This window comes from Molossus molossus, unplaced genomic scaffold (assembly GCF_014108415.1).
Source record: "Molossus molossus isolate mMolMol1 unplaced genomic scaffold, mMolMol1.p scaffold_m16_p_2, whole genome shotgun sequence".
Taxonomy (NCBI): Eukaryota; Metazoa; Chordata; class Mammalia; order Chiroptera; family Molossidae; genus Molossus; species Molossus molossus.
In genome coordinates, this window is record NW_023425355.1 from 130,323,912 (window position 1) to 130,339,567 (window position 15,656).

Below are 15,656 nucleotides of genomic sequence, written 5' to 3' on the forward strand. Positions count from 1 at the left end.
AGATAGAGTGGGAGAGAGACAGGGGGAGAGAGAGAGAGAAACATCGATTTGAGAGAGAACATCGACTGGTTGCCTCCCTCACAACCCCAACCAGGGCCGGGGACAAACTAAAACCATGGTAGGTGCCCTTGACCAGAATCGAACCCAAGACGCTCTGGTCTGCGGGCCGACGCTCCAACCTCTGAGCCAAACCAGCCAGGGCAAGTTTGTTTGAGATTTTTTTTTTTTTTTGTAGTATTATGAACTCACGGATTTAAACATATTTGATGGATTTCAATCCACTGCAGTTTCTATCCTTAGTGATGCTTAAACTTTCCATCTTTGGCTGGCAGGAGTCTCTCCAAGTTGGCTCCTGAGTTATTTTGACAATTTCTACCCTTTTTAAAGAAAGAACAGAACTTCTATATTCACATGAGTATTTTTATCTTCAAGGTTTTACTCTACAACAGTGTTACTCAAAGTGTGGGCCTTAGGCAACACCTGTGAGCTTGATAGACCATCAAGTTGATGGGCCCTTTCCTGGCTTAGTGAATTAGAGACCGAAGTTTAACAAATTCTCCAGGTGATTCTTATGCAAATTGAAGTTTGAGAACCTCTGCTCTCCTAGAAGAATTGACTTTAGAGGGTCGCCTTCCTCACTTAAGATCTCTAGCTCTTCAGGAGTTTCTCACCAGAAATGGCCACCACTCTGTTCTTATTGGATATCCTCAGAGGGTACAGTCATCGTTGAGGGTTAATTCTGACATTTTTGGAACAACCAAAAGTCAACTGATAGTCTAATAGGTGAATGATAAATCTGGTTAATAAACTCTTTAGATCCAAAAATTCCTATTTGGTTATATAATAACTGATTTTCATAAGTGGCCTTAGAAAGTTGCCATGATGAAAGCCCTGGCCGGTTTGGCTCGGCGGTTAGAGTGTCGTCCTGCGGTCCGGAGAGACCCGGGTTCAGTTCCTGCTGAGGGCATGTACCTCGGTTGCAGTTTGTCCCCAGCCCTGGTAGGGTCCTGCGAGTGGCAACCACTCGATGTGTCCCTTTCACGTCGATGTTTCTCTCTCTCTCTCTTCCTCTCTCTTGCTCCCACTCTATCTGAATACGAAAAAAATGTCCTCAGGTGAGGATAAAAAAAGAAAGTTGCCGTGATGAAAATTTCAAAAGGATTATGCCAAAATGTTTTGAGCAACAGTGGTATTATAATCATTGAAAGTGGAGTTCTTGGGGTGCCTTGAGGAAAAGAATTTCCTGAAGCCCCCATGGAAGGATAGGGGTTCTTTATTGATTATGTGAAATTAAGGGAGTTCCCCTCCAAGTTCCCATCTCTGTCTGTCTCACCATGGAAGAAGTCCAATCTTGTCTTCAGCAGGGCCAGAATTAAGGCCACTTCCCAGAATATATGTTCCATACCAAAATACAATCCAATATGAAGAAATGCTCAACATCACTAATCATCAGAGAGATGCAAATTAAAACAACAATGAAGTATCACCTCACGCCTGTCAGAATGGCCGCCATCAACAAATCATCAAACAAGTGTTGGCGAGGGTGTGGAGAAAAGGGGACTCTAGTACACTGCTGGTGGGAATGCAGACTGGTGCAGCCACTATGGAAAACACTATGGTGTTACCTCAAAAAGTTAAAAATTGAACTGCCATTTGACCCAGTGATCCCACTTCTAGGAATATACCCTAAGAAGCCTGAAACACCAATCAGAAAGAATACATGTACCCCTATGTTCATAGCAGCACTATTTACAATAGCTAAGATCTGGAAACAGCCCAAGTGTCTATCAGTAGATGAATGGATAAAAAAATGGTGGTACATATACACAATGGAGTACTATGCAGCTGTAAGAAAGATCTCTTATCCTTTGAGACAACATGGAGGGACCTGGAGAGTATTATCCTAAGTGAGACAAGCCAAGCAGAGAAAGACAAATATCACATGATCTCACTTATTTGTGGAATATAATGAACCTAACAGTCTGAGGAACAGGGTAGACCCAGAGACGTGGAAGTAGGGTATAGACTGACAACCCTCAGAAGAGGGCGTGGGGGGAGGGAAGAGATAAACCACAGAATTTATATGCATGTACACATAACCGATGGACACGGACAACTAAGTTGGGGATGGGGTGGGGGGATGGGGAGGAGGGTCTCAATGGGGAAAAAAGGAGAAACATCTGTAACAAAAATAAATTAATTAAAAAAAAAAGTGCAGTCTAGTCCAGCATCTGGATAAGCTTAGCTTGTGTTCCCAGCTACAGTCCATTTGGGGGGTGGGGGCACATGGCTATGGAGAGAGAACAGGCAAGTGCACGGGCAAATGCAGATGATGGAGCAAGAGAAAAAAAAAGGGAAAGGGAATTTTGCTTAAGGAGTTTAACTTTCCAAGATTTTGAATGCTTGCAGAGGCTCCACCATCCTAACCAATGATCTTTTTCCCAGGCTAGACCGACAGGCAAGCACCTTCCCTACATCACTCTGACTTCACTGTGCATGGGTCCATCTCCCCCTTCATTCAATCCCATTCCCCAGTGGTCTGCAGGGAATGGACTCGTGGTTCCCTGCAGAATGTGAAGCTGTAGCTTCCTGGTGAAGCTGCCCAGATGACCAAGCTTATGTCTGGCCTCCCCTTTGCTCTCTCTTCCTATTATTAATATTAATAAACTAGATAATTACAATAATAACACTATTATATGTGCTAGGGACTGCCATGGTTTAATGCTAATGGTTTTGCTCTTTTTGAGTGTCTATGCTTGACTAGGTATGGTGATGTTATCCAGACTATTTTTCAGAAATAAAGAATTATTTTATTATTATTATTATTTTTTAAATCCTCGCCTGAGGTTTTCCATTTATCTTCAGATAGAGTGGGGTGGGGGGAGGCATCGATGTGAGAGAGACACATCGACTGGTTGGCTCCCACATGACCCCGACCAGGGCCGGGGACCCAACCACAACCGAGGGATGTGCCCTTGACTAGTATCGAACTTGCAACTCTTTGGTCCATAGACCGACGCTCTAATCACTTGAGCCAAACCGGCCAGGGCAGAAATCAAGAATTATTTATGTGCTTTCCTATGCTTGTTTCCTTGCTTACTCAAAAGAATTTCTTCTTGTAGCAAGGATGGGCTTCTGTGGAAACACATTGACTGTATATAGTTCCTCTCAAGCACCATTAGTCAGTCATTCTACTTAAGAAGACTAGGTGTTCAAAATTATTGCTTTTGGACATATTGAAGGTTTTTACATAGCCGGATTCTTGGGAAATATACACTAATAGGGTCTATTCCTTTCAATGCAAACAAAATAGAGATCCATGGGAAAAAAAGAGAGAGTAATAGTTCGGGGGTCAAAACCCATGTCTTAATAAAGTCTCTCATCATCTCTGCTTTACTGTAGTGGTTCTCAACTTTTTTTTTTTTTTTGGTTCAGCATTTTAAAAAGTCTTGATACTGTGCCCAAGCCAAAGAAGCCAGAATCTCTAGGAGGGGTGAACCTGGCCTCTGGTTTTGAAAGCTCCCGGTGATTCTAATGTACAGCCAAGGTCGAGAAACCTGTGAAGTGAAGCACAGACAATGAGAAACTTTAAGCGTGAACTTAGACCACTAAAGTGTTAGGCTCTGTTTTTTCAAGAATAAGATATTTGGTATACTTGTGAGCCTTTGGAAAGGTCATCTCATTAGCACCACCTGACAGTATTCAGAGGTTTACATTTCACTCACAGAGAACATAACTTAATGAATCCACTTCTGCTTGCATTATGGAGGGGGAACCCATCGAATGCTACTTTTTGGAAGATTTGTTAGAGGATGTGTAGACATTATCTCTATTTATTTATTTATTTATTTATTTATTTATTTATTTATTTTTATTGAGAGGGGAAGAGAGAGGGAGAGAGAGATAGAAACATTGATGAGAGAGAACGACTGGCCGCCTCCTGCATGCCCCCCACTGGGGATCAGGCCCACAACCTGGGCATGTGCCCTGACCAGGAATCGAACTGGCAACCTCTTGGTGCATGGGTCAACGCTCAACCACTGAGCCACACTGGCCGGGCTGGAGACATTATCTTGAACGAGTGTTTCATGATGATATTGTCTACTAGCACCTATGACTGAGTCAAATATAGGATTCATAGGGGCTTAATAAAAGGTATTTATCTAGCTAGTTTATATCAATAAACATCAAACTAAATGAGAAGCTTTCAACATGAAGGCTATCCAAAGAGAACAAACCAAACAAAGCATGGGAAATGTTGAGCTTCAGGGGCAGCATACAATGAGCAGGAGCAGGGGCTTTGAACTCCAACAGGTCTGGGTTTGAAACTCAGCTCTGCCACGGAACTTGGGCAAATTACTTAACCTCTCTAAGCATAGACTCTTATCTGCAAACCTGGTACAGTGCCTGTGCCTGACACAGAGTAGTGTTTCATACATTACTAAGTATTAAAATTACAGATGATGCATTTATTGTTCGAATGAGATGAGATGAGATACCAGGTCCAGCTCATGCTAAGGAAAGTGTGGTAGGCAGAATACTGCCTACACTGTACAAAGATGTCTACACTCTAATTCCCAGAACCTGGAAGTATGTGACTTTACATGGTAAAAGGGATTTGACAGATGAGATTAAGTTAAAGATCTTGAGATGAGAGTGATTATCCTGGATTATCCAGGTGGGCCCAGTGTCATCAAAAGGGTCCCTTCAAGTGAAAGAGGTAGCAGGAGAGTTAGAGAAACTGTGACTACTGAAGCGAACAGAGGTGGAGTGATGCAATTGCTGGCTTTGAAGATGGAAGGAAGAGGGCCATGAGCCAAGTAATGCGGATAGCTCTGGAGGCTGGAAAAGGCAAGGAAACAGATTTTCCCCTAGAACCTCCTGAGGAAATGCAGTCTTGCTGGTACATTGATTTTAGCTCACTGAAACCCATTGCAGACTTCTGACCCCAAGAACTTTAAGATAATACATTTGTGTTGTTTTAAACCACTACTTTTGTGGCAAATCGTTACAATAGCAATAGAAAACAAATACAGAAGATTAAACTAAATCTCTCTTTGAGCATTTAAAGATTCTGAGTGCAGATTTGCAAGATGAAGATTTCACTTTGGACTCCATGCCATTCACAATTGAGTAGTATAAAGTCCAAGGGTTGCAATAATAGTTTACTTGTTAATAGATTTATCCATCCGGCATCAGGGTCTTGATTACTCACTTGCCAGTCAAGTGCATTTGTGTCACATTGAGAAGGTCCCAGGCATACTCCTCAGGACTCTGCAGTATTTGCTGCAGTACCAGGAAACTGACCGGGGAGAGAGCAACAAGAAAGAGAACTGGTTATGGCAGATCAATAACCAAGAAAGACAACTCTTTAGGAATATCAGACATGTAGATTTGGTCAATTATTCTGAGGGACAGTTTGATAATACTATCAGAAAACATGTATATAAAACCTGAAAATGCAAGTACTCTGACTCAGCAATTGTACATGTAGAGAAATTTATCCTAGGGGAAAATCTGGATTAGTATGCATATCATTCACCTGCTTAAAAAAAAATCATTTCGTGGTTCCCATAGTTGCTTATAGGATAAAACTTGGAGAGACTGAAGGGCGAGAGCAGTACATCCACTTACATTGGATAATTAAGACTGGCTTGTGTTTGTACTGGCCATAGCTTGGTTTAGACTTGAACTTGGTAAGATTATCCTCAACGGTCCCTGAGCCACCTTTGCTACATTTGATCTTTTTCATGGAAATTACTAAAATGGTGATTGTGACTAACAGTTCCAATGTTAACTTGGTGCCTGCCCTTGAACATTTATTATAACTATTATTCAATTTTGTGGCTTAAATAAATTAAAAATATTATATGTCTGTGTAATTGAACCACTAAGGGTTGAAAATTACCTATATTCTTACTTATCCACTGACATTCAGATAATCTATTTGGCATGCAAAAGTTGTGAATCCAAATTATGCTCAAAACCAAGTGAGAAATCATTATTCATTTTTTTCTGTATTATCTGTTTCAGCCATATGTCTGGACCCAAACCCCATCAAGGAGGGACCAAAATTTATACAACATTCTTGAGTATGATGACGGCTGCATTTGGAGTTTTGATTATACTGCACTACATGTGTGATTATTACTTGTAAACAGATGATTAGATATTAATTAGACAATAAGTGATTGTAAAGTACTTAGAAAATAAAAGTGTTTATAAATACCACCAAGTAATAGCAACAATAATTCTTCACTGACTACACAGCTGCTAATGTCAATAAGAACGATTTATTCTAGCTAAGGGCAACTTTAATTTATGCAAAATAAAAAGCTGTTATCATATCTGTTTTGCTACAGCAAAACAAAATATATCATACAGATTTTATCATCATCATTTAGATAAATATATCTTATTTTGATTAAAACAACTTATCTATTTTAGGACCTTCTCTAACACAGGCACAACCATCATGGTATGGTGTCTTTGAGTGCCAAGAACTCATGTCAAATATTCATTTCCTTTAAATAGAAGATATAAGATGACATTTCATTAGTGGAATTTGCATTCATGCAGTAGGTTTGTCCTGTTAAGTCTGTGCAGTTGCTCCCCAGCACCTTACAACTATCCTTAAGCTCAATAAATTCTGGTCAAATGAATGAGTGAAAGTCATTTCTTCTTTGGTTATTGTGGAAGCTAGATAAAGGGGGAAAAATCCATGTGAAGAACAAACTAAAGTACTTTCATTCAATTTTCCTGATTTTGTTTATCAAAAAATAAGTTTTGAAGCTCTGACTACTTTTTATGTCTGACCATTATTTTTTTCCCTTAATGGCCCTTATAGGTCATAGACCTGTAGCAACCTGGCTCTTGACCCACCAGTGAATCTGGCAATGCGTGTGTTTATTTTTCTGTCATAAGTGAATTCAAGCACCAATAATGAGTCCAGGTCCATGGTTTCAGAGCTATGAAATGAACCTAATAAATACAAGTGAAGAGTGCTTCATGTTACATGAATTCAGTAGAAGAGGAGTAAAGGGGTTATTTTGGATGATGAGATACGCATGAATTAGCAACCTTGTTAACAGGGCAAATACAACTGTATCAAAGAGTGTGGCAGAGCCCTGGCCAGTGTGGCTCAGCTGTGTGGAGTGTCATCCTGTGCACCAAAAGGTCTTGAGTCTGATTCCCGGTCTGGGCACCTGCCAAGGTTCAATCCCTGGGTGGGGTACGTGCAGAAGGTAGCCGATCCGTGCGATCCGTGCGTGTCTCTCATACTGATGTCTCTCTCTCTCTCTCCCTTTCTCCTTCTCTAAAAAAAAAAAAAAAAAATCAGTTAAAAAAAAGTGAGGCGGGATCAGGAAGAGGGTGTCTATGGAAGGAAAGAGGAGAAACATCTGTAACAAAAATAAATTAATTTTTAAAAAAGTGAGGCCCTGGTCAGTTTGTCTCAGTGGTTAGAGCGTCGGCCTGCGGTCCAGAGAGACCCGGGTTCGGTTCCCACTAAGGGCACATACCTCGGTTGCAGTTTGTCCCCGGCCCTGGTTGGTCGTGCGGGTGGCAGCCACTCAATGTGTCTCTTTCACATCGATGTTTCTCTCTCTCTCTTTCTCTTTCTCTCTCTTTCTCCCATTCTATCTGAGCAAAAAATGGAAAAGTGTCCTCGGGTGAGGATAAAAAAAAAAGTGAGGCAGTGTGGTGGAAAATAGAGTAAACTTTGATTCAACAGACCTGGATTCAAGTGATACTTCTGCCATTTACTGTGGGACCCTGCTCATGTCACTTAACCTTTCTAAATCTGTTTACTCATTTGAAAATTTTCGTTATTAATAGCTGTCAATTTCAGAGTGCTATTATGATATAATTCAATGTGTAAAAGCACCAAGTGAGGGGTGAAATGCTTTATAATGAAAAAAAAAAACACATTATTACCATAATTTTCCTGGAGTGGATGAAAAGGATATATGTATGGGTTTCATTACTTAGTATAGTGGAATTTTTTTTTTTTTTTTTTTTTGGACTATGTCAGGATTTAGGCCCAAACCATAAGTCATGTGTGGAAAACTGGGAAGTGGCTCAAAATAGAACCATGAAAGTAACAAAATTCCATAGAATGTAATAATGGTTTCCAGGTAACCTGTCATTATTTGGTCAACTTTGCCATTCTTTTTCCTATCTCTTCTTTCTTTGTGATACATTTCTGATGTGGTGAACCCTGGAACAGTGAGAAAAATGAATAAAGAAGAAAAAGGAGACATGAGGGAATCAGTGGTGCCTTCAGTGATGGTAAGGGGGAAGGACATGGGAGGAAGGAGGTTTTACATATGGCCTTGATAAGTATTAAGAGCAGTGTAATACACGTAGGGGCATATAAACTGTAGCTAAATAATTTAAAATTTTCACTATGCTTGATCTAATACTTTTATACAATGGGTATACAATTTCTAGCAGCATGACTAGATTAAAGATTGAAAAATAAAAGGGAAGGGTATTGTTAAAGAAGAAAAAGCTTAAATGAAATGCCTACCTAAAAATAGACTTTTCTATACCATGTTATGACTCATTTTGATCCACGTGTAATGATATGAAAGGTATTTCACCATAAGAAACAGATTATATGTAAACTTTATGATGGGACATTGAAGTAGACCCTCAGTTGGAGGTCTCCTAGAGCAGCGGCTCTCAACCTGTGGGTCATGACCACTTTGGGGGTCGAACGACCCTTTCACAGGGGTCTCCTAAGACATAACAGTAGCAAAATTACAGTTATGAAGTAGCAATGAAAATAATTTTATGGTGGAGGGCCACAACACGAGGAACTGTATTAAATGGTTGCGGCCTAAGGAAGGTAGAAAACCGCTGCCCTAGAAGAAGATGCAGAGACAAGGATTCAAGTTCAAGTAGTTGATTTGGGAGGTGAGGCCAGGAAACAACCACACGAGGGTGGGCGAGTGAGATAAGGAAAGGGCTCACTGTCAAGCCAGCTACCACCATGGTGAGTGGAAATTAATGCCCCTGGGGAAGTCTGGAGTCACGTAGAAGACTTGGGTATTTGTACATTCACTCCTGTCAGTCATTGATTGAGAACTCTGGAGGTTTAGGCCCTGCCTCGGTGGTGGTGTGGGGGAAGGGAGCAGGGGTTTCCCCTGGCCAGAGAAAGTCCTCAGGCAGAGATGCAGGTGCTGGAAGCTGGCATCTGGCCAGGTGTTCACCACAATGATAAGGTCTGAGGGGATCAGTTAGAGCTCAGCCGGCCTCTGCTCCGAAGGGATTATTTTAGTTCTCCCCTGCAGATCTCTGGGAATGGTATTTTCAGCAATTTGTTGTTGCTGAAGTGAGTATCGCTTGTGGGAAGAATGATGTCATGTGTAGGACTCTTCTAAACTGAAGTAAAGGGCTCCCTGACTTGGTTTTCTCATCTGCAAAATGGGTCAACTCTGTTTATCTGATCAGGTATTGTGGGCATGACAAAAGCCCATGGTAAGTCTCTGGGAAGAACATAAGAGGTAGTGAGTAAATGGTAGAGAAAAAGATGATGCGGTTTGTGAGGGGCAGCAGAGCTAACAAGTCCTCACCCCAGCCACGCCCTACTTGCAGAGGTTGCAAGACTCAGGAGCCCTGTCCCCACGTGGTCCCTGGGGATTTTCTGAACATCCAACCTCCAGTGGGTTTCCTCTGCTTCTGTTAACTGAGGATAGGACCCCCCGCCCCACAGCTTTGTTCCTTCGTTTCGGCTTTCTTGTTTCCTCTCACTGTGTCCTTGCACCTTTCTATTTCTCACGTGCTAACCTCTGCCTGCCTCATCCCCACCTGGTACCCAGCCCTCTATGCCTTGGGGAGGAGAAGTAATGGTTTTTGTTTTTGTTTTTTTTCTGACTATAAGGGCAATATATGCTCTAATTTTTTAAAAAATTATTTAATGTTTTCCATCACCATTTATCACCCATACCTTGTTATGCTCTTATTTTTATTCATTTGTTATTTTATTTTTAAATAACTATTCAGTGCCAGCAAAGACTATAAATGATTTTTTTAAAAAATATTTTTGCTTTATTGATTTTAGAGAGAGGAAAAGAGAGAAAGAGATAGAAACATCCATGTGAGAGAGAAACATCCATAGCTGCCTCCTGCATACTCCCTACTGGGGATTAAGCCTGCAACCCAGGCATGTGCCCTGACCAGGAATCGAACCAGGACCTCTCAGTCCATGGGACGATGTTCAATCCACTGAGCCACACTGGCCAGGCTATGCTCTTTTTTTTTTTCCTTCATTGATTTGAGAGAGGAAGTGAGAGGGAGAGAGAGATAGAAACATTGATGAGAGAGAATACCGACTGGCCGCCTCCTGCGCGCCCCACACCGGGGATCGGGCCCACAACCTGGGCATATGCCCTGATCAGGAATCGAACCGGTGACCTCTTGGTGCATGGGTCAATGCTCAACCACTAAGCCACACTAGCAGGACTATGCTCTTAAATACTTGTTATAAACAGGAAAATATAAAAAAGAAAACAAATCCCCATAATCCCAAAGTTTAGAGATGCCACTGTTAGCATCGTGGTATATTTGCCTCCAGTACTTTTTCTAGGCATGTACATAAGCATAATTGGAATCATTTGGGGGGAATATATTTTGGGGCCCACTTTTCTCACCTGATGTAATGTTAACATGTCCTCATAACATTAGAATTTCTTCCAAAGCATGACTCTTAATGCATGTATAAAATGTTATATTAATGTATTTTACTTTTATTTTAACCCTTTCTCCTATTGCTGTAAATTTTATCTCTTTTTTTTTTTTTTGCCTTTTATAAGTAATTCTGCATTAAGCATCTTTGTCCATAATTATTTGTGTGCTTTTCTGATAATTCCTTGGGGATAAATTCCCAAGGGGAATCCCTGGGTCAAAGGGTATGAACGTTCTAAAGGCTGTTAGTGGGCACTGACAAATGTCCCTCATGGCATTTTTAACAATATTAATACATGTATAGATTTGTGTAACTATTACCATAATCAGGATATGAACAATCCCATCATCCCAGTAATCTCTCTTCTGCTGTCCTTTATAATCATCCCCTTCCCCCCAATATAACTCCTAGAGGGTTATGGAATATTTAATTCCATAGTGTGAAATTAACTGGCCATTCTCAGCTAATCATATTCATAGCATTACTAAGTCCCAAGTTAAAATAACCCATTCAGGTATTATGAAGATGTTCCTTAATCAGGTTGCAATAACAGCCAAGACTCTGTCCCTGGAGTGAGTGGATCTGGTAAGGAGCCCTCCAAGAGTAGTGCCTGACAGTCTATTTCTACCCATTAGGACTGTGAGACATACTGAGATTCAACCTCTGGGCTGTGGGGCAAGGGGCATGAGGAAGCCAAGACAAGGTTGGAGTGGGATTAGTTGGAATGGAATTGCTAGTAGTTATAGACAGAAATCTAAATTCTGAGGTTCAAAAACTTAGACTGAATATGTGTCAATAATAACTTGGATTTAACACAGTGGCACTGATAGGTAAGGATCTGACTTGGGTGACACAATGAAGATACTCATCCTAGGCAGAGGCAGCGTCTTGGTTTGATGGAACTGGGGAGGATGCGGGAGGAAGGGGGCATCTGCCCACTTTGATACAAAAAAGGCTGGTAGGGGTGATAAGGGCATGGTCTAGGTTCTTGGGCAAGAGGGGTTGACAAGGACTCTGCTAGACATCAGGACTCTGATAAATAAGCAAGTGAACAGGCAAGCCTCTCATTCTAGAGAGGGAACTAGAGCATCAATTAGGAATCAAGCTGGCAGCTCAATGACCCAGAATACAGTGGGGGTTAGGTACTTTCCAATGAGATCATGTGGCTCTAGGCAGTAGGTCTCAAATTTTTGTATGTGGCAGAATGCCTCCAAAACCTGGAGGTTTCATTAAAACAGATTCTTGGTCTCCACCACCTAAGTTTCTGATTTAATAGGTCTGGGGTGGACAGTGATAATTTCTGACAAGTTCCCAGGGGTGCTGCTGCTGCTCCTTTGGGGACCACACTTTGAGCTATTGCTGTAGGGCAAAGAAAATATTGAAATTAGATGGACAATCTCACTCGTATATTACTCAGCATGGGTAGGAAAGGGACTCTAATATGTATTGAAGGTCTTGGTAGAGTGAAACTTGCAGCTCAATGTGTTTTGTGCTTCCAAGGAGGCAGGTAGGACGAAAGGAAAGGGTAGGAAGTGGGCAGGAAGACCTCTTTTTAGATGACTCAAGTGTCACTGGAATTCTTGCATCACTGGAGTTCTCTCAAGCATTGCTAATAAGATGTCAAGTGATGTCATTCTGATTTAAATCCATTTTCTTCTTTTAAGGCTAACTCTGATTACTTGAAGAGTAATACAAAATAATGCTCCCTTACATTAGTATAGCACATTCCAGTTTTCAGAGTGCTTTCACATGATATCTTATTTGAGCTCCCAAATTCTGTGAGGTAGGCAGGGCAGGTCTTTTTATCCCATCCTTTGGACTACTGGTTCTCAAAGTATGGTCCCCGGACCTGCAGGGTCAGTGTCACCTAGGAACTTGTTAGAAATGTGAATCCTGGCCCCTCCCCAGGCCTACTCAACCAAGTCTTGGGGGCAGGGGGAGGGCAATCATTTGCATTTCTAACAAGTTCCAGGTGATGCTGATATTGGTGCTGCTGGTCCTGGACCATGCTTGCGTGAAAACCACTGCTATAGATTAAATGAAAGATCTGGAAGCCCAGGGACCTGTTTTAAGAGGACTCCCACCTAGGTGCTTTTTCTATACCTACTGCATCGCCTGGCCCAGACCCCATCCTTCCAATTCCAACTCTATTGCTTATCAGTTTGAGGCCCTGAGCAGTTCCTCTAAATTGCAACTTCCTCACCTGTAAAATGGGGATAATAAGATCAACTTCTTTGGGTTTTTATTAACATTAAATAAGATCTAGGTAAAGTATTTAGCACTGTGCCCGTGCTTAAAAAATACTAGCAATTACCATGACTTTTATTAATGTTATTAAAAGTGAGATATTTTACTAGAAGGAATACCTTTGTAAGTTCTTTTGAGTGTACCTTCCTCTTAAAATGGGGGTTATTCCTGGCCGATTTAGACATTAGGTTACTTCCTCTTTAACACGCTGTCTGGGGTGTTTCTGTGACTGCCATGAGCATTTGCTGAGAGCTGTGTGCTTAGGAGATGGAGCAGAGGAAACCAGCGTGTGGAACAACGTGTGGAAGGGCAAACAACAGCGACTCGACTGAGGAAACAGAATAGGGGACCAGGTGGGGTATGGCTGAGGGAGGGAGCAATTGGAGAGGGCTGTCAGAGGTGAGAGGTAGGTTATCAAAAACAGTCTACCTCCTTCAAAGTTTCCCGCAGGGCTAGGCTCCAGGAGTTGAAGCCAGGCCTCAGGGGATCTGCCCTGCTCTTGTTGCAGTTAAGAGGGTGACCGCTCAGGTGCCCACAATAAATGCCCTGAGAGGTCCTTCGAGGCTAGCTGACAATTGTGGGCACAGGGAGTTTGGGCTCAAAAGTGGTTTTGTCTTCAGAGTGACTCCTGTTTGGCAAAATTCTGACTAGGGCACATCAAACGCTCAGGCCAGGGACATGGTCCTTTTTTAGCGGAGGTCTGCAATGTTCTTTCTCCAGGCGTCCTGCCTGCGTCTCCGGAAGCTGCTGTATCTTATCAGGGTAGTGCAGCCCGGGTCCCTTGCCCCGAGTTGACCGAAACCTTTGCAAGAGAATTAAAGAAAAGAAACAAAAGCAGCAAGTTCGGGCCCCGTGGGCACAGCCGGCCACCAATGAGGCCCGGCCGCTCCCTGGCGGAGTGGTACTATGATGACAGTAGCCAATCAGCGCGCGCCATGCAAATGAGGTACTGTATCCCGCACCGCTGCTCCAGTGCCGTCTGCTTGTTCTAGTGATAAACTGAGGCCTTGCCTCTCGGCTTCTCCCAGAACGAAAGGGGTGGGGGTGGGGGGTAACCGCTTTGCTTCCCCCAAGGATAGACAGAAAGAAGGGATGAAGAAGGGGGATGGGTAAGGAAGAGAAAAATACGTGACAAAGAAAACATTCTCTGCCTGGGAGGAGACTGACAGAGGGTGTAGAGCTGGAGGGAGCATTCGCTGGCCATGCCAGTACTTACCACTGATGCTGAGTCAGAAACAGGTATCCCAAAATCCCTTTCCAATGAGCCTCCCTCAGAAACCATGGAGGAAATAGAGCACACATGCCCACAGCCTCGACTGGTAAGTAAAGACAAAGGATGCAAATGTATGCGTGGCTATGGCACAAAAGAGTTCCTTATGCGCCCGCAGCCTGCGAGGGAAAAGATGCTTAGAGGATTTTCATGTAAATGAGAATGGAGCTACCGCCTAATCCTTCTCATCTGTTTATATTTAGCTGCTCTACCCAGCGCTGCTCTCCGCTTACAAAGCATTATTGTACCGGCTGGGTAGGAGACGGGCTGCTTGGTCTCTGCTGTGTTTTTGTGCCTGGGGAGGAGGGGATGGCCTTTTTTCCTTTTAAGTGTGTTCTCGTCTGAAGATTAAAAAAAAAAAAAATGCTACAGTGCAATTTTAAAAAATGGTATTCTCTTCGCAAAGCTCGGGACGAGTCCGTTAAGTTCTCAATTCTAGTTAAGGAATGATGCAGTCCTCAACTAATGTTGGTGCCTAATGTTTGGAAAAATAAAAACGACATGGAAGCAAACTTCCCCATTCGTTTGAAAATTTCAAAATAACTAAGTGAAAGAGTCCCTCGATGATGTATTTAGAAATAATGTATGTCTTAAATGAATTGTAAGCATTTCCGGGTGTGCTGTCAGGGTTTTTCTTCAAGTATGGGAAGCTGGGGAAGCTACATTTACTTAGCAAGGGGCTGCATGCCTTTAACAAGTGCAAACGGGGCGCTCAGAGCGTCCTTCCTTCTGAGTAACTGGTTTTCACCACCAGCGTGTGTCCTCAAAAACACCAATAGGTAGTAGGTTTTCTGTGGTCTGAAGTCTTGTGGAACTTGGGGAGACCCCTCTTTGAATCCTCAGATCCAAGCTATACACTAGTTAGGGCTGTCTTCTCTCTAGAGATTTCCCTCAAGTTAAAAGGTGCAATATTTTGATTGGCTGTGGAGTTTGACCCTGGGAAGTGGAGGGTTTTATTAATTGTTTCTTAAGGATTTTGTGTTGTAGCATTTTCTGTGAACTCCCCAAATGAGGGCTCACAGATTCCAAAGCCAGCCCATTATGAAACTTATTTCTTCATAAGGATTAATAAGGGTTCAAAGGCAGGCTTAGAACAATTTCCTAATACATGAAAACAGAGGAAGTTATAACAGAGCACTGTGGGCTTTTTTTTCACTGTGCTTCTGTATATTAAAATATATTTTTAGGGCAATTTGATATTAACTGTTCCCCAGCACTTGAAGCCACTTACTGAACAACATACACAATGTAGTACCTATGTTCTCATAGGATACAAACCATCCCAACAAGTTTGTTACCAAGGGATTCCTTTGAGCCAATAAACATCTCATGGTTTAGCATAGAAAAAAAATTGATCTCTAAAAACTTGTTAGAAGATCACCCAAAAATATTTTTAAAAGTTAAACCCAATGTTCAAATTTACATCACACTTCTTCCTGACAGGTAGGT

General features: G+C 42.1%; 1 protein-coding gene and 1 long non-coding RNA gene across 3 annotated transcripts in view; one reads left to right on the forward strand and one right to left on the reverse strand.

Annotated features, from left to right (window-relative positions):
* Positions 1–3,474: 3,474 nt before the first annotated feature.
* Positions 3,475–7,309, reverse strand: LOC118636298. Of its 2 annotated transcripts, none has more exons than XR_004960639.1 (3): positions 7,081–7,309; positions 5,216–5,302; positions 3,475–3,557 (listed from the first exon to the last, which is right to left on the reverse strand). It is a non-coding gene; the product is annotated as an uncharacterized LOC118636298 (long non-coding RNA). The 2 variants fall into 2 exon arrangements; XR_004960640.1 differs by lacking the exon at positions 7,081–7,309 and adding an exon at positions 6,883–6,950.
* Positions 7,310–13,917: 6,608 nt separating this feature from the next.
* The window catches only part of PCYT1B (phosphate cytidylyltransferase 1, choline, beta), a 108,054-nt gene continuing 106,315 nt past the window's right edge, over positions 13,918–15,656 (forward strand). Inside the window, exon 1 of the mRNA XM_036271373.1 lies at positions 13,918–14,256. Within this exon, the coding sequence (XP_036127266.1) occupies positions 14,140–14,256 (117 nt within the window). The 5' untranslated portion in view covers positions 13,918–14,139. The remainder of the gene's footprint in view (positions 14,257–15,656) is intronic.